The sequence below is a fragment of the Scyliorhinus torazame genome, chromosome 14 (genome assembly GCF_047496885.1).
Source record: "Scyliorhinus torazame isolate Kashiwa2021f chromosome 14, sScyTor2.1, whole genome shotgun sequence".
Lineage (NCBI taxonomy): Eukaryota > Metazoa > Chordata > Chondrichthyes > Carcharhiniformes > Scyliorhinidae > Scyliorhinus > Scyliorhinus torazame.
The window spans coordinates 171,213,705-171,232,294 of NC_092720.1; the positions used below are offsets into that span (position 1 = coordinate 171,213,705).

Genomic DNA, 18,590 nt, shown 5'->3' on the forward strand with positions numbered 1-18,590 from the left:
CAAAATTCCCATACGTTGTTCAAAGATACCCTGGAATCATACCTCTGACCAGCAAACATGACTGCAGGTTTTTGTCATCTGTTTTGACTTAAATCATTTAAAAGATTAAACTTCAAAAATCACAACTTCAGACAGCACGTGCTTTGAAACAACAATAAACAACATGAATTATGTAATTGTCCTTGCATTTGTTTTTCTACACTTCCGATATCTGTAATTTAAAAACTCAAGGTTAATGCCCCAGAAAGATAAACCTTAATGATAACATTACTCGATGATTCTCCCCAAAACAAACAAAACACAATTTTTGCTCGTCAAGTTCAGTTAATCATCAGCCTTCTCTAGCTGAACTGCAAGCTGACACTCTCTTGGCTAAAGAATAAACAAGATCCTCTACTCTTCTTCATTACAAGACTCAAATTATTTATTTGATTAATTTATCTTTTTCTTTTCATTTAAGCCAATCCTCAACAACTGATTTCATAGGCATCACCGCTCCTTTATTAAATTCAAATCTCAAAGGCATTTCACTCAAACACATTATGAGCTACAAAACCCTTGTTCCCCAGCAGAGGTGATGTGATCGCACAATAGAATTCTCACATTTGTTCCAAATTTCCTATAGAGCTTGCTTAAAATTTCTACTTTTAACTGGTGTCATTAAATTTCCATAAATCCACAATCCAACCTTGTATCAAGAAATTTACACATGTTTCTGGGCAATTTAAAAACCAATCAATCGCATGCTGAAATAGTTAACTTGTGTGCTCCAATTTATTTTCCTTTGTCCTTTATTTTTCCTTCAAACCGATTCAAATTCCAAGTTTGAAAGAAATCTTGCCAGTTCACTTTTAACTTGTTCTGAAGAAATCAAATTGGATCACCACCGGACTGCGAGGACCTATCTGTGCAGGGTGGAGGCTGGCTGTCTCTCCCTCTAAATCCTCAGTGATGTTTCTCCATGGCTGCCCTGAAGCATTAGTCATGGGGTTTAAATCTTGATGTACATACAGACTCAGAACATCATAGCAGCAAATATGACAGCTGCAATTTCCAGGTTATCTTTTGACCTGCCGTACCCACCAAGTCTTCTGCTCGGTCTCGGGCACTTCTGAATCATATCCTCTCTCAACCATCTTTCTGAACAACTTCTTATGCTCAATAACAATGGTTTGTATCATACTGCCATTGGGTCCCTCCTGGGGGTTCCCAGTTTTAGCCTCCATCGAATCGTCGTGGGGCCCGACCTTCTCCAGTCTTTTTAACTTGCGGCAGTTTATCCTGCACAGCTCATCGACGTGATAAGTCCGTCTTTGCCCACCCAACGTTAGCACGTTCTCAGTGTTGCTTGTGTCTGCTGCTACCTACTTCACAGCTTTTACTATTCGAGTGTCATCCTATTCAGTTTTAAGTGGTCTCATCTCAGGACACCTCCCTTCACTGGGTCAACATGCTGACATCAGGAGGAGGCGGTCTACCCGGCTGGGCTCAGAGCCTGTGCACTGCTGGGGGGGGTACAGACCGCCGGCATTCTGAAAGCTGGTCGCGGTCGGTATTGTGAAAAGCTGTTTGCGGCCATTGGGCGTGACGTCCTGTGATCGGGAACAACGTATGGCCCCGCGACCCTCCTGACACCCGCACCCGACCCACCCGCAGGTCATGAACCTGGGTTTGAAAATCACTGTTTTACAGCATTTAAGGTTTAAGACCCAGGTTCTTTTTAAAAGAGTTTGGGGTCTCTGCCTCCACTACCAAATTGGGCAGCGAATTCCAGACTCCCACTATCCTCTGCGTAAAAAGGTTCTTCCCCATGTTCCCTCTACATTTTCTGCCACTTATCTTGAACCTATGACCAAATAAATCAATTTTATCCTGTTCACTCTATCTCTTCACCTCATAATTTTGTACACCTCAATTAAGTCACCCCCTCAGCCTTCTTTGTTCCACGGAAAGTAACCCCAACCTATCCACTCTCTCCTCATAGCTACACTTTTCTAGCCCTGGCAACATTCTTGTAAACCTCCTCTGCACTCTCTCCAGAGGAATTAGATCCTTGGGGATTTGGGGGTAGAAGGTCGAGGAGTCCAGGAGTGAGGGGTAGATGGGTGAGAGAGAGGATGGGGAGGAGGACAGGGGTGAAAGCAAAGTAAATGGCAGAGGACTGAAAAGGTACTGGAGTCTGCAGGCAAGAGTGAGGGCTGGAGATGTGAGAGTTTGGGGGGATGGGAGTAAGGGGTGGAGGAGTGAGTGGATTAGGAGAGAGGGGTGGAGGAGGGAGGGGACAAAGTGGAGATGTGATGGGTGGAGGAGTGAGTGGTGGATGTGTGAGGAGGCAAGCAGTGAGGGGTGAAGAATTGAGGGGACAGGGCTTATGTGTGGATGAGTGAGGGGAGGAAGAGTAAGGGGGAGTGCAGGAGTAAGAGGTGGAGGAGTGAGAGGGGAGAAAATGTGGAGTATGAGTGAGGAACAGAGGAGTGGGGGCATGAGGAGTGGGGGATGGATGAGTGGGGGAATTAGCAGTGAGGTGTGGAGGTGTGAGAAGTATAGGAACGAGGGGTGGATGATTGAGGGATGGAAGAGTAAAGTGTGGAGTGGTCAGAGGACGAGGAGTGAGAGGTGGATGTGAAGGAACAAAGAGTGAAGTGAGGGATGAAGCAGTGAGGGCTGGATGTCAGAGGATGAGGAGTGACAGGTGGGTGAAGGATTGAGGGTTGGAGATTGACAGTGGGGGAGTGAGGGTTGGAGAGGAGAGAAATAAAGGAGTGAGGGATGGATGTCAGGGATATGTATTGAGGGGCGGAGGAGTGCAGGGTTGAGTAGACAGGATGAGGGGATGGGCAGTGAGGGCTATTGTAGTGAGGTGAGTGTCGCCATGTAAACAACTTGCTCCTGACTAGCAGATAGGCCATATCGCACACATAGACCTGCTGAACCTGAGAAAAAACTTTCCTTTCAAAATAAATCTGAACTTTCTGAGAACTTTCACCCAATACTTGGCAAATCACAGCTGTCCCGAGTAGCATACACAGATGTGTCTGTTAAATATAGTACTTTTATGGAATTGGTGTACTCGTGATTAGTGGCGGTACAGTGGCTAGCACTGCTGCCTCCCAGTGCCGGGTTCGATCGCAGCCTGCCGTGACTGTCTGTGAAGTCTGCACGTCCTCCCCGTGTCTGCGTGGGTTTTCTCCGGGTGCTCCGGTTTCCTCCCACAGTCCAAAGATGTGCAGGTTGGGTGGATTGGCAAAGCTAAATTGCCCTTAGTTAGGTGGTGTAGCCACCGAAATTGGCCAACTCCCGATTTAAAATGGCGAACGGCAAAGGTTGATGGGAAAGTCAGCCAACATAGACAGAAACCAGCAGCTGCAGGTTTGCTGTGTATTTACCTCTGCAAAGGCCAGGCAACATCGATACCAGCGACCATCAGCATAACAAAGTAACAGCCATCTGCATACTGATGAGCAATCCCCGGGAACAATAAGTAACATTTTGGACACACAAAGCAAAGCCAGACTCCTCGGCGCCAGCAGGAGCCAACACAAAGGAGGTGAACGAGCACCTCAAGACCGCCCATCGATCAGGGAACCGCTCCAGCATTGGAGAAAATCGAACCAAGCGATTGGGACAAAGTCCAATCACTTGGGACCAGGTACAGGGTCCGCCCCGAAAGGCGGGAAGCCCCTGGGGACTATAAGAGTTGAGCCCCAAGTTCAAATCGCTCTCTTCTTCTCTCTTCACCTCTTCTTCCTGCCCGGGTCACCCAGCAACACGAACCAACATTGACCGTGACTGGTGCTGTGATCGCCGAAAGCCCGTAAGTCTTAATTCAACGCTCGCTACGAGATAGGCGCTCCTAGCTACCAATCCGTACCAACTTCGAATCCCGCAGACTCAGAACCCGAACGAAAGGCCATTTGTTCCCCTGACCTGGTGGGCCAGTCCGAAGTTAAGTATAGGCCTGTTAGTTGTAGAAGTAGCTTAGACGTAGAATTTGTGCATGAGTAGCGATTACTGTGTATAATAAATGTGCTTTGATTTAAACCTTACTAATCGGTGTATTGGGTTATTGATCATTACTCGGACTTGAACCTTGTGGCGGTAAAGATACCTGGCGACACGAGAGCAAAGGTAATAAAACAGAGCAATTGAACCAAGGAGAAGGTTAGCAACAGTGGGCCTACCAAAGTGGGGTGCTCTTTCAGAGGGTCGGTGCTGACCCGATGGGCTGAATGGCCTCCTCTGCACTGTAGGGATTCTATGACAGAAATTAAAATAGACCTAACTCCCTATTATCTAGGACTTGGTCAGTAAAAGTCATGTTTCCCATTTAAAATGTGTAAAATTAAAAGAATGGGGTTCCCATGGTTAAAAATAAACTTTCTAATAAATATCCCATTCAGAATAACTGAATATCTCAGCCACATCAGAAACATGGATGTATCTCCATGGTGGGGGGGAAAACGTCCCTTCCCGCGCACTGTAGCCATGGTGTGGAACAGTGGCCCCCAGGCCCGAATGAAGCGCTCCGATCGGCCCGCCCCCGACTGTGGCGCCGGACTGAGTCCGCAGAGGAACCGCGACAGTGTGAGGGCAGGTAGCCCACGCCATTGGGAGCGCGGTCGGTCGGCAACGGAGCATGGCGGGGCGGGCCTCGGCCAATTGACCCCACAGTTTAAAATGCAGCTCTCGAGTTTTAACAAATGAGTTTTTCTTTGAGGCACCTTTTTGCAGGTGATGCAATCCGACAGGAGAGACATTAGGAGGTGCCAGGTTAGAGTGGACAGCTTGCTGCACCTTGCCTAGTGTGGGTGTGGTGACCGGGAGAGGCTGTGGTTATCACCCCTCCGGTGGAATAACAAAGCTGACACATTGTATTGTCCTCCCAGCAAGATTGCAGAAGTCTTCCCGGAACTGCTGTACTCTGGACTCATTTCTAACGAAGGGCAGAGGTTTCGACCCTTGTCCACACGAATTGTGATGGAAGCAGCGTGCTGCCTCACAGGGCTTTGGGAATTCATTCTGAGCACTTCCCCTTCCCTGTGCTGGTAAACTGACCGCACGCCGACCGGTTGGACTGGTTGACCAATGTTTCAGCCCCTCCCCTGCACAGTGTCAGACTCACTCCGGGAGACCTTCAATCCGGGCGGCTATTAGACAGAGGATCCTGGTCAGGAGTGCAGCCAGGCAGTGGACCGGAGTCACTCAGATCCAGGCACGGTTGCTGCTGCCAGTGTTTGCTCCGGATAGTCTTCATATTCTCCAGGATGGAGGCTTGGAAGATGCATATGGCAGGGACACCTCTCATTGTGCTAACTTTCTGCCTCACAACAGGAGTCCATGCAGGTAAGGAAATGGCTTCCTGGTGGGAGGGGAGGGAGGAAAGAGAGGCCATGAGGTGGGGTGGAGAATGGGCACCGGTTCGGAATGCCAGTGGAACTGCCCTGAGTGGCAATGGGTGCAGCCTGGCATGATGGAACTCTACTCTGTATAACACCTCGACAGCAGCACAGAACAGGAAACCCACAGATCCGGTTCCGAAACAGCATTGAGGTCGCCAACCCACTGCAGGCAAACGATCCAAAATTAGCAAGTGTTGCCCGGTCAGAGGGTCAGGACTGAGGGAGTGCTGCACTGTCAGAGGGTCAGTACTGAGGAAGTGCTGCTCTGCCAGAGGGTCAGTACTGAGGGAATGCTACAGTCAGAGGGTCAGTACTGAGGAAATGCTGCAGTCAGAGGGTCAGTACTGAGGGAGTGCTGCACTGTTAAAGGATCAATACTGTGGTACTGCTGCACTGTCAGAGGGTCAGTACTGAGGGAATGCTGCACTGTCAGAGGGTCAGTACTGTGGGAATGCTGCACTGTCAGAGGGTCAGTACTGAGGGAGTGCTGCACTGTCAGAGGGTCAGTACTGAGGGAGTGCTGCACTGTCAGAGGGTCAGTACTGAGGGAGTGCTGCACTGTCAGAGGGTCAGTACTGAGGGAGTGCTACACTGTCAGAGGGTTAGTACTGAGGTAGTGCTGCACTGTCAGAGGGTCAGTACTGAGGGTGTGCTGCACTGTCAGAAGGTCAGTACTGAGGGAGTGCTGCACTGTCAGAGGGTCAGTACTGAGGGAGTGCTGCACTGTCAGAGGGTCAGTACTGAGGGAGTGCTGCACTGTCAGAGGGTCAGTACTGAGGGTATGCTGCACTGTCAGAGGATCAATACTGTGGTACTGCTGGACTGTCAGAGAGTCACTACTGAGTCAGTTCTACACTGTTAGAGGGTCAGTACTGAGGGAGTGCTGCACTGTCAGAGGGTCAGTGCTGAGGCAGAGCTGCACTGTCAGAGGGTCAGTACTGAGGGAGTGCTGCACTGTCAGAGGGTCAGTAGTGAGGGAGTGCTGCACTGTCAGAGGGTGAGTACTGAGGGAGTGCGGCACTCTCAGAGGGTCAGTACTGAGGGAGTGTTGCACTGTCAGAGGGCCAGTAGTGAGGGGGTGCTGCATTGTCAGATGGTCTGTACTGAGGGAGTGCTGCACTGTCAGAGGCCAGTACTGAGGACGTGCTGCACGGTCAGAGGGTCAGTACTGAGCGAGTGCTACACTGTCAGAGGGTCAGTACTGAGGGTGTGCTGCACTGTCAGAGGGTCAGTACTGAGGGAGTGCTGCACTGTCAGAGGGTCAGTACTGAGGACGTGCTGCACTGTCAGAGGGTCAGTACTGAGGGAGTGCTGCACTGTTAGAGTCAGTACTGAGGGAGTGCTGCACTGTCAAAGGATCGATACTGTGGTACTGCTGCACTGTCAGAGGGTCAGTACTGAGGGAATGCTGCACTGTCAGAGGGTCAGTACTGTGGGAATGCTGCACTGTCAGAGGGTCAGTACTGAGGGAGTGCTGCACTGTCAGAGGGTCAGTACTGAGGGAGTGCTGCACTGTCAGAGGGTCAGTACTGAGGGAGTGCTGCACTGTCAGACGGTCAGTACTGAGGAAGTGCTGCACTGTCAGAGGGTCAGTACTGAGGGAGTGCTGCACTGTCAGAGGGTCAGTACTGAGGGAGTGCTGCACTGTCAGAGGGCCAGTACTGAGGTAAGTGCTGTACTGTCAGACAGTCAGTACTGAGGAAGTGCTGCACTGTCAGAGGGTCAGTACTGAGGGAGTGCTGCACTGTCAGACGGTCAGTACTGAGGAAGTGCTGCACTGTCAGCGGGTCAGTACTGAGGGAGTGCTGCACTGTCAGAGGGTCAGTACTGAGGGAGTGCTGCACTGTCAGAGGGTCAGTACTGAGGTAAGTGCTGTACTGTCAGACAGTCAGTACTGAGGAAGTGCTGCACTGTCAGAGGGCCAGTAGTGAGGGGGTGCTGCATTGTCAGAGGGTCAGTACTGAGGGAGTGCTGCACTGTCAGAGGGTTAGTACTGAGGGTGTGCTGCACTGTCAGAAGGTCAGTACTGAGGGTGTGCTGCACTGTCAGAAGGTCAGTACTGAGGGTATGCTGCACTGTCAGAGGATCAATACTGTGGTACTGCTGGACTGTCAGAGAGTCACTACTGAGTCAGTTCTACACTGTTAGAGGGTCAGTACTGAGGGAGTGCTGCACTGTCAGAGGGTCAGTAGTGAGGGAGGGCTGCACTGTCAGAGAGTCAGTAGTGAGGGAGTGCTGCACTGTCAGAGGGTCAGTACTGAGGGAGTGCTGCACTGTCAGAGGGTGAGTACTGAGGGAGTGCTGCACTGTCAGAGAGTCAGTACTGAGGGAGTGCTGCCCTGTTAGAGGGTCAGTACTGAGGGAGTGCTGCACTGTCAGAGGGTCAAGACTGAGGGACTGCTGCACTGTCAGAGGGTCAGTACTGAGGGAGTGCTGCACTGTCAGAGGGTTAGTACTGAGGGAGTGCTGCACTGTCAGAGGGTCAGTACTGAGGGAGTGCTGCACTGTCAGAGGCCAGTACTGAGGACGTGCTGCACTGTCAGATGATCAATACTGTGGTACTGCTGCACTGACAGGAGGTCAGTACTGAGGGAGTGCTGCACTGTCAGTGGGTCAGTACTGTAGTAGTGCTGCACTGTCAGAGGGTCAGTACTGAGGGAGTGGTGCACTCTCTAATCGTTAGTACTGCATCAGTGCTGCACTGTCAGTGTGTTAGTAGTGAGGGAATGCTGTACTGTCAGAGGGTGAGTACTGAGGGAGTACTGCACTGTCAGAGGGTCAGTACTGAGGGAGTGCAGCACTGTCAGAGGGACAGTACTGAGGGAGTGCCGCACTGTCAGTGGGTCAGTACTGAGGGAATGCTGCACTGTCAGAGGGTCAGTACTGTGGGAATGCTGCACTGTCAGAGGGTCAGTACTGAGGGAGTGCTGCACTGTCAGACGGTCAGTACTGAGGAAGTGCTGCACTGTCAGAGGGTCAGTACTGAGGGAGTGCTGCACTGTCAGAGGGTCAGTACTGAGGGAGTGCTGCACTGTCAGAGGGTCAGTACTGAGGGTGTGCTGCACTGTCAGAAGGTCAGTACTGAGGGAGTGCTGCACTGTCAGAGGGTCAGTACTGAGGGAGTGCTGCACTGTCAGAGGGTCAGTACTGAGGGAGTGCTGCACTGTCAGAGGGTCAGTACTGAGGGTATGCTGCACTGTCAGAGGGTCAGTACTGAGGGTATGCTGCACTGTCAGAGGATCAATACTGTGGTACTGCTGGACTGTCAGAGAGTCACTACTGAGTCAGTTCTACACTGTTAGAGGGTCAGTACTGAGGGAGTGCTGCACTGTCAGAGGGTCAGTGCTGAGGCAGAGCTGCACTGTCAGAGAGTCAGTAGTGAGGGAGGGCTGCACTGTCAGAGGGTGAGTACTGAGGGAGTGCTGCACTGTCAGAGGGTGAGTACTGAGGGAGTGCTGCACTGTCAGAGGGTCAGTACTGAGGGAGTGCTGCACTGTCAGAGGGTCAGTACTGAGCTAAGTGCTGTACTGTCAGACAGTCAGTACTGAGGGAGTGCTGCACTGTCAGAGGGCCAGTAGTGAGGGGGTGCTGCATTGTCAGATGGTCTGTACTGGGGGAGTGCTGCACTGTCAGAGGCCAGTACTGAGGACGTGCTGCACGGTCAGAGGGTCAGTACTGAGCGAGTGCTACACTGTCAGAGGGTCAGTACTGAGGGTGTGCTGCACTGTCAGAGGGTCAGTACTGAGGGAGTGCTGCACTGTCAGAGGGTCAGTACTGAGGACGTGCTGCACTGTCAGAGGGTCAGTACTGAGGGAGTGCTGCACTGTCAAAGGATCAATACTGTGGTACTGCTGCACTGTCAGAGGGTCAGTACTGAGGGAATGCTGCACTGTCAGAGGGTCAGTACTGTGGGAATGCTGCACTGTCAGAGGGTCAGTACTGAGGGAGTGCTGCACTGTCAGAGGGTCAGTACTGAGGTAAGTGCTGTACTGTCAGACAGTCAGTACTGAGGAAGTGCTGCACTGTCAGAGGGCCAGTAGTGAGGGGGTGCTGCATTGTCAGAGGGTCAGTACTGAGGGAGTGCTGCACTGTCAGAGAGTCAGTACTGAGGACGTGCTACACTGTCAGAGGGTTAGTACTGAGGGAGTGCTGCACTGTCAGAAGGTCAGTACTGAGGGTGTGCTGCACTGTCAGAAGGTCAGTACTGAGGGAGTGCTGCACTGTCAGAGGGACAGTACTGAGGGTATGCTGCACTGTCAGAGGATCAATACTGTGGTACTGCTGGACTGTCAGAGAGTCACTACTGAGTCAGTTCTACACTGTTAGAGGGTCAGTACTGAGGGAGTGCTGCACTGTCAGAGGGTCAGTAGTGAGGGAGGGCTGCACTGTCAGAGAGTCAGTAGTGAGGGAGTGCTGCACTGTCAGAGGGTCAGTACTGAGGGAGTGCTGCACTGTCAGAGGGTCAGTACTGAGGGAGTGCTGCACTGTCAGAGGGTCAGTACTGAGGGAGTGCTGCACTGTCAGAGGGTCAGTACCGAGGGAGTGCTGCACTGTCAGAGGGTCAGTACTGAGGGAGTGCTGCACTGTCAGAGAGTCAGTGCTGAGGCAGAGCTGCACTGTCAGAGAGTCAGTAGTGAGGGAGTGCTGCACTGTCAGAGGGTCAGTACTGAGGGAGTGCTGCACTGTCAGAGGGTGAGTACTGAGGGAGTGCTGCACTGTCAGAGAGTCAGTACTGAGGGAGTGCTGCACTGTCAGAGAGTCAGTACTGAGGGAGTGCTGCACTGTCAGAGGCCAGTACTGAGGACGTGCTGCACTGTCAGATGATCAATACTGTGGTACTGCTGCACTGACAGGAGGTCAGTACTGAGGGAGTGCTGCACTGTCAGTGGGTCAGTACTGTAGTAGTGCTGCACTGTCAGAGGGTCAGTACTGAGGGAGTGGTGCACTCTCTAATCGTCAGTACTGCGTCAGTGCTGCACTGTCAGTGTGTTAGTAGTGAGGGAATGCTGTACTGTCAGAGGGTGAGTACTGAGGGAGTACTGCATTGTCAGAGGGTCAGTACTGAGGGAGTGCAGCACTGTCAGAGGGACAGTACTGAGGGAGTGCCGCACTGTCAGTGGGTCAGTACTGACGGAGTGGTGCACTGTCAGAGGGTCAGTACTGAGGGAGTGCTGCACTGTCAGAGGGCCAGTACTGAGGAAGCGCTGCACTGCCAAAGGGTCAGTACTGAGGTAGTGCTGCACTGTCAGAGGGTCAGTACTGAGGGAGTGCTGCACTGTCAGAGGGTCAGTACTGAGGGCGTGCTGCACTGTCACTGGGTCAGTCCTGACATCAGTGGCACGCAGTGACTAGTGGGGTACCACAAGGTTCAGTGCTGGGACCCCAGTTGTTCACAATATACATTAATGATTTGGACGAAGGAATTGCATGCAATATCTCCAAATTTGCAGACGACACAAAGCTGGGTGACAGTGTGTGCTGTGAGGAGGATGCAAAGAGGCTGCAGGGTGACTTGGACAGGCTGGCTGAGGTGGCAAATACTTGGCAAATGCAATATAATGTGGGTAGATGTGAGGTTATCCATTTTTGTGGCAAAAACAGGAAGGCAGATTATTAGCTGAATGGTGGCAGTTTAGGAAAAGGGGAAGTGCAACGAGACCTGGGTGTCATCGTGGAACAGTAACTGAAGATTGGCATGCAGGTACAGCAGTCGGTGGGGAAATCTAATGGCATGCTGCCCTTCATATCGAGAGGATTTGAGTCTAGGAGTAGGGATGTCTTGCTGCAGTTACACAGGGCCTTGGTGAGGCCACACCTTGAGTAATGTGTGTAGTTTTGGTCTCCTGGTCTGACGAAGGACATCTTTGCTACTGAGGGTGTCCAGCGAAGCTTCACCAGACTAATTCCTTGGATGGCAGGACTGACAAATGCAGAAAGACTGGATCGACTGGGCTTGTGCTCACTGGAGTTTAGAAGAATGAGGGAATCTCGTAGAAATATATAAAATCCTGATGGGACTGGACAGGCTAGATGCGGGAAGAATGTTCCGGTGTTGGGGAAGTCCAGAACTAGGGGTGACAGCCTAAGAATAAGGGATAAGCCATTCAGGACTGAGATGAGGAAGAACTTCTTCTCTCAGAGAGTTGTAAACTTGTGGAACTCTCTACCACAGAAAGCTGTTGGGGCCAGTTTGTTTGATATATTGAAGAGGGAGCTGGGCGTGCCCCTTGCATCTAAGGTGGTATACCGAGAAAGCAGGAGTGGGATACTGAATTTGCATGATCAGACTTGATCATACTGAATGGTGGTGCGGGCTCAAAGGGCCGAATGGCCTCCTCCTGCACCTATTTTCTTTGTTTCTATGTTTCTGAGGGAGTGCTGGCCTGTCGGATGATCAATGCTGAGGGAATGCTGCCCTGTCAGAGGTTCAATACTGAGGGAGAACAGCTCTGTCGGAGGGTCAATATTGAGGGAGTGCTGCCCTGTCAGAGAGTCAATACTGACAGGGAGCTGCTTTGTCAGAGGTTCAATACGAAGGGAGTGTTGCACTGTCAAAGGGTCTGCACTGAGGGAGTGCTGCACGTCAGATGGTCAATACTGAGGGAGAGCTGCCCTGTCGGAGGGTCAATACTGAGGGAGAACTACCCTGTCGGAGGGTCAATACTGAGGGAGAACTACCCTGTCAGAGGGTCAATACTGAGGGAGTGCTGCACTGTCAGATGGTCAATGCTGAGGGAGCACTGCCCTATCAGAGATTCAATACTAAGGGAGTGGGTAGTGGAAGTGTTGTTTAACAGTTCAGGATTGGGGAGTGGAGGAATGACTGCTGGAGGAGTGATGAGTGGGGGAGGTTTTAAAAATGCTTTTCTTAAAGTTTTTCAAATTTACCAAATGATACACAAAAACATAGCTGTTTTGCAAAACCACCATTACAACATGGAAAAAAAATACTAAACGTAGCTGAAACCCATGCACCTAATCCCCTTTTCCCCATTTCCAACCCTTCTCTCCTTCTAGTAACTGACAGTGATTAATTCCTTAAAATAGGCAAAGAAAGGCCACCACTTCTGATTGAATCCCTCAACCGATCCCCTCACGATGTACTTGCCCTTCACTCGATACAGGATCTCCATAAGGTCCCTTCACCAGGCTGCAGTAGGGTTGGGGACCTCGACCCCAGCAGAACCTGCCTCCAGGCAATCAACAAGGCGAGGTCGAGAACATTCCTCTCTGCCCCTGTCTTCAGCCCTGGCAGTCCCGACAGCAACCAGGGGACAGGGCTCCAATTCAAAATTAACAACCTCCAACATAGTGCTAAAGAAGGAAACCGAAAAGCACACAGGTTTGGGATAGGACCTGTAGCCATCTGGGATGGCCACTTCCAGAATACAAAATGGACGCTCGCAAAGAATATAGGGAACTGTGGACAATGCTAGAAAACAAGCAGGCACAGAGCCTGAATGTATATTTGGGAAACAGCTCCCAGACGGAATTGAAACTATGGGTCGATTAGCAAATTGATGGCCCATCTCCGGGAAACAAAGGAATGACACTCAGGCAACCGATTCTATTGCAGACATCCCGGAGCCAGCTCCCCAACCGAAAAGCACAAACAAAGCGAGGCCAACGAAGACACGCCCAGCCATCAGGGCGCCCACCCCTTTATTGGTCAAGATTGATAACCGTGATCGAGAAGCGGCCCAATTAATTGGGACAAAGTTTAAGGCCCGCCTAAAAGCGCGCAAAGCCCCACCAAGTATAAGAAGGAACTCCCCATGAGAGCTTCGTTCTCTTGGACTTGGCTCTCAAAGCGGAGAGACCCATCCACCAGCATCACCAGAAGCAAGTACGTTCAGGGTCAACACTCGCTACCAAACGAACGACCTTAGCTGTTCTCCTGTATATCTTCAAACACAACAGCCTCCGATCCAAACAACGGCCATTGTTCCTCTGACTAAGTGGGCACCCAAATTTAAGTATAGGCGTTAGCGTTAGAGATAGTTTCGTTTGTAGTACTGTTGTGCATGAGTAGATATTACTGTATGTAAATAAATAGTATTGACTTTGAACTAACTAACTGGTGTATTGGCTCTTTGATCAGTATTCGGGTTTGAACCTTGTGGCGGTATCGAGAGATACCTGGTGACTCTAAAGTAAACATAATTAGGATTAAGGAAGGCAACCATATTGACCGCCATATTTATAACCAGATAAACAGAGCAACAGACCCGAACATGTGCGTGTGGTTGGCCGGGCCCCCGGAATGCTGCTCACACTTGTAGAACATAGAACAGTGCAGCACAGTACAGGCCCTTCGACCTACGATGTGCCGACCATTTATTCTAATCTCAGATCAACCTAACCTACACCCCTTCACTTTACTGCTGTCCATGTGCCTGTCCAAGAGTCGCTTAAAAGTCCCTAATTACTCTGACTCCTCCACCTCTGCTGGCAGTGCATTCCACGCACCCACCACTCTCTGTGTAAAGAACCTACCTCTGACATCTCTCCTATACCTTCCTCCAATCAGCTTAAAATTATGTCCCCTCGTGACAGCCATTTCCACCCTGGGGAAAAGTCTCTGGCTATCCACTCTACCAATGCCTCTTATCACCTTGTACACCTCTATCAAGTTATCTCTCTTCCTTCTTCGCTCAAGTGAGAAAAGCGCAAGCTCCCTCAACCTTTCTTCATAAGACGTGCCCTCCAGTCCAGGCAGCATCCTGGTAAATCTCCTCTGTACCCTCTACAAAGCATCCACATCCTTCTTATAATGAGGCAACCAGAACTGGACACAATATTCCAAGTGTGGTCTAACTAGAGTTTTGTAAAGCTGCAGCAAAACCTCGCGGCTGTTAAATTCAATCCCCCTGTTAATGAAAGCCAACGCCTTCTGAACAACCCTGTCAACCTTGGTTGCAACTTTGAAGGATCTATGTAAGTGGACCCCAAGATCCCTCTGTTCCTCCACACTTCCAAGAATCCTGCCTTTAACCCTGTATTCAGTATTCAAGTTCGACCTTCCAAAATGAATCACTTCACATTTATCTAGGTTGGACTCCATCTGCCACTTCTCAGCCCAGCTCTGCATCCTGTCAATGTCCTGCTGTAACATGCAACAGCCATCGACACTATCTCCAACTCCCCCAACCATCATGTCATCGGCAAACTTACTAACCCACCCTTCCACTTCCTCATCCAAGTCATTTATAAAAACCACAAAGAGCAGAGGTCCCAGAACAGATCCCTGCGGAACACCGCTGGTCACCAACCTCCAGGCGGAATACTTTCCATCCATTACCACTCGCTGTCTTCTTTTGGCCAGCCAATTTCTGTATCCAGACAGCCAAATTTCCCTGTACCCCATGCCCGCTAACTTTCTGAATGGGAAAGGGGAAAATGTTTTGAAGGGGAACGGCCACGAGGGATACCTGCACTGTCTGCCCATTCGTTTTCCTTCCCCTGCACTTTGGGTGTGGTTACCTCCCTGTAACTCCTCTCTATTACCACCTCTGCCTCCCGGATGATCTGAAGTTCCTCCAGCTCCAGTTCCCTAACACGGTCTCTGAGGAGCTGGAGTTGGGTGCACTTCCCGCAGGTGTCGTCAGCGGGGACACCGGTGATATGCCTCACCACCCACATCCTACAGGAGGAGCATGCAACTGCCCTAGCCTCCGTCCCCTCTGATCTGAATTCCCAAATAGTTTTCAAGGGGGAAAAAAAGAAGAGATTAAACACCCGTTAGGCCCTTAAAAAAATAAATATATATATATACTGCTGCTACTCTCCCAAGTGAACCCTCGAAAACTGGTGATTCTGTTGAGTGATACAATGATAGCTTGCTACCCCCCAAAAATAAAATAAACACAAAAATAAATAAAAAATTAAAATTTAAAAAACCCTAAAACAAACAACTCTTACCTTACAGAATGTAGCTGCCCTGTGGACCAACTGGATCTCCGCCCTCTGACTCTGCTCCCAGTCAGCTGCACTCTCTGTAAACTCCCGGCTCCCTTCACGCTCTTTAAGGAAATGGAGGAAATGAATTGAAAGGAGCACCTTACTCCCTCCTCACCTAACTCCCTCAGTCACCAAACTCTCACTCTAACACTCTAATGCAACCCAGTCAGCACTCCAGTGCGAACCCCAGTCAGCACTCCAGTGCGAACCCCAGTCAGCACTCCAGTGCAAACCCCAGTCAGCACTCCAGTGCGAACCCCAGTCAGCACTCCAGTGCAAACTTATCATCCGCCTCCGGGAAAAGACTTGGTCAGGTGTGTGCCCTAAACATTGCTTTAAGTTGGATGAAGCCCAGCCTTGGACACGAGAACGAGGAGTTCCCCGTACGAAGGCCCTCACTCCGCACCTTGTCATCTACTGTGGGTCTCAGCTCCCCTTCCCACCTCACTCTCACCCCCTCCTCCTGGCCCACTTCCTCTGTCATGACCTGCCCATAGATACTGGATGTGCTACCCTCCTCCGACCCTGCCAGATGTTGGTGGAGCCATGGGAAATATCGGCAAGGACAATTCCGAACCTGGAGACACCTAAACGGATATGACCCCACGAGGCTGTACTTCACCGTCAATTCCTCCCACGCTGGTAAATAGCCCTCCAAAAACAAGTCTCTTAATCTCTCCACCGTGTTATTTCAGTCAGGCTTTTTTACAAAAACAAACCGAAGCAGAAGCAAAATTGTACAACATTATAAATAACCAACACCAACCCCCCCCCCCCCACTCTCGCCCCCTCCTCCCGCCCTGCCTGCCACATTTTAACTCGCTCCTCCCCCTCTGGTGACTCCTCAATTCTCCTGAAAGAAGTCAATGTTCGGCTTTCACCTCCGGGTGAACCCATTAAGCGACCCCCTCAGGACGAACTTGGCCTTCTCCAGCCTCAGGAATTCTGCCAGGTCGCAACCTCCCACCCCCCTCCCCCTCCATCCATCCATCCATCCAAGCAAAATTCATCTTCGGGCTAATGGGGAGGCAAAGGTCAAAACATCGGCCTCTCTCACCCCCTGGACTCCCGGATCTTCCGACACCCCGAATATCATTACCTAATAATAAGCTAATAATCTTTGTTAATGTGACAAGTAGACTTACATTAACACTGCGCTGACGTTACTGTGAAAAGCCCCTCGTCGCCACACTCCGGCGCCTGTTCAGGTACATAGAGGGAGAATTCAGAATGTCCAAATTTCCTAACAGCACGTCTTTCGGGACTTGTGGGAGGAAACCGGAGCACCCGGAGGAAACCCACACAGATACGGGAAGAACGTGCAGACTCTGCACAGACAGTGACCCAAGCCGGGAATCGAACCTGGGACCCTGGTGCTTTGAATCAACAGTGCTAGCCATTGTGCTACCGTGGACTCGGGGCCACCTTTACCCCCAACACCTCGGATATTACGCCTGTAAACCCCTGCCAGAATCCCCTTAACTTCGGACACGTCCAGATAATGTGGATATGAATCGCGGGCCTCCCCACGCACTGCCCACACTTGTCCTCCACCCCCTCAAAAACCTACTCACCTGCGCTACGATCATATGTGCCCTATGGACCACTTTAAACTGAATGAGGCTTAGCCTCACACACGACGAGGATGCATTCACTCTCCGCAGGGCCTCAGCCCACGTCCCGTGCTCCACCTCCCCTCCCAGCTTCTCCTCCCACTTTATGATTTATGTCCCCCACCAGGGCCCCTCTTTCCATCAGTTCCTTATTTACCTCAGACACCTTCCCCTCCCCTATCTCCTCCTTCGCCAGCACCTTGTCTTGCAACCCCAAGGGCGGTAACCCAGGAAAAGATGGCACCTCTCTCTTCACAAAATCCCAAAACTGCAGGTACCTGAAACCGTTCCCCTTGGGCGGCTCGTACTCTTCCTCCAGGTCCTCGAATTTTGTGAAACTGCCCCCTATAAACGGGTCCCCGAATCACTCAATCCCTGCCTACCTCCAAGCCCAACACCTCGCATCCAACCCCCCTGCCCACGTGCAAACCTGTGATTATCACAGATCTGTGCCCACACTGAGGCACCCTCCAGTCCCAAATGCTGCCCCCCATCCCTACAAGGCCGAGCTCACAGAGTACCTGGCCAGTGAGAACGGCAAAGGCGCTGTCAACAATGCCTTCAGCTCTTTCCCCTACAAGAAGCTGCCTCCATCTGCCTCCGTGCCAGCCCCTCCCCCATTACCCATTTCCTAACCATGGCGATGTTCGCTGCCCAGCAGTAGTTCATTATATTTGGCAATGCCAGCTACCGGACCCAGTCCACAAACCCGCCCAAACCCAAATTGCCTCAGCTCCTCCAACAGATATTCCCACTCCACCCTTCCCTACCTTTAATAGTGATATTGGATGGTACGATCCACACTGCTCTGGATCCTTGTCCTTTTTCAATATCAAAGAGATAGGTGCCTGCGAGAGTGTAGGGTGGCGTTCTCCCCTCTCCCCAGCCTCATTATACACCCTCACCAGCTACCGAGGCCTTCCCTGCCTCCATCGCCCTCAAATTCTCCATCGCCTCCTTCAACCCGATAGGGGCACCCAATCCCTGCACCAACTCCTCTTCCACCCTGGGAAACACCAGCTATCCAGAAACTGCCGCATTCCCTCCGTCTTGGCTGGGGGCTCCAACTCCTACAATCTCCTGTAACAAGCCTCAAATGCCCCATTCACCCCCACCGGGTCCAACACCACCCTTCCCATCTCGTCCTTTAGTGTGCCAATCTCCCACGCTGCCTCTTGCTTCTTCAGATGGTGGACCAGCTCCTACTCGCCTTCTCTCCATACTCATATACTGCCCAGCTGGCTCTCCGCAGCAGCCCCACTGCATTCCCTGTGGACACTAGTCCTAACTCCATCTGGAGCATCTGTCTCTCCTTCAACAGCCCTGCTCGGGGGGCCTCCGAGTACCTCCTGTCCACCCTCAGAATCTCCTCAATCAGCCTTGCCATCTCTGCCCGCTCTACCATCTCCTTGTGTGCCCGAATTGAAATAAACTGCCCCCAAACACTGTCTTGACTGCCTCCTACAGCCTGGTGGCTGTGACAGCCCCTGTGTCATTGAGCTCCACATACCCGCGGATGGCAACCCTCACCCACTCGCAAAACGCCTCATCTGCCAGCAACCCCACATCCAGCCTCCACTGTGGGTGCTAAACCACCCCCCCCCCCCCGCCCCCCCCC

The 18,590-nt window shown here is 51.3% G+C and overlaps 1 protein-coding gene across 1 annotated transcript in view; it reads left to right on the plus strand.

Moving 5' to 3' along the window:
• The window catches only part of LOC140389076 (uncharacterized), a 114,687-nt gene that overhangs the window by 63,082 nt on the left and 33,015 nt on the right, over positions 1-18,590 (plus strand). Inside the window, exon 10 of the mRNA XM_072473237.1 lies at positions 5,053-5,343. Coding sequence (XP_072329338.1) covers positions 5,053-5,343 — 291 coding nt within the window. The remainder of the gene's footprint in view (positions 1-5,052; positions 5,344-18,590) is intronic.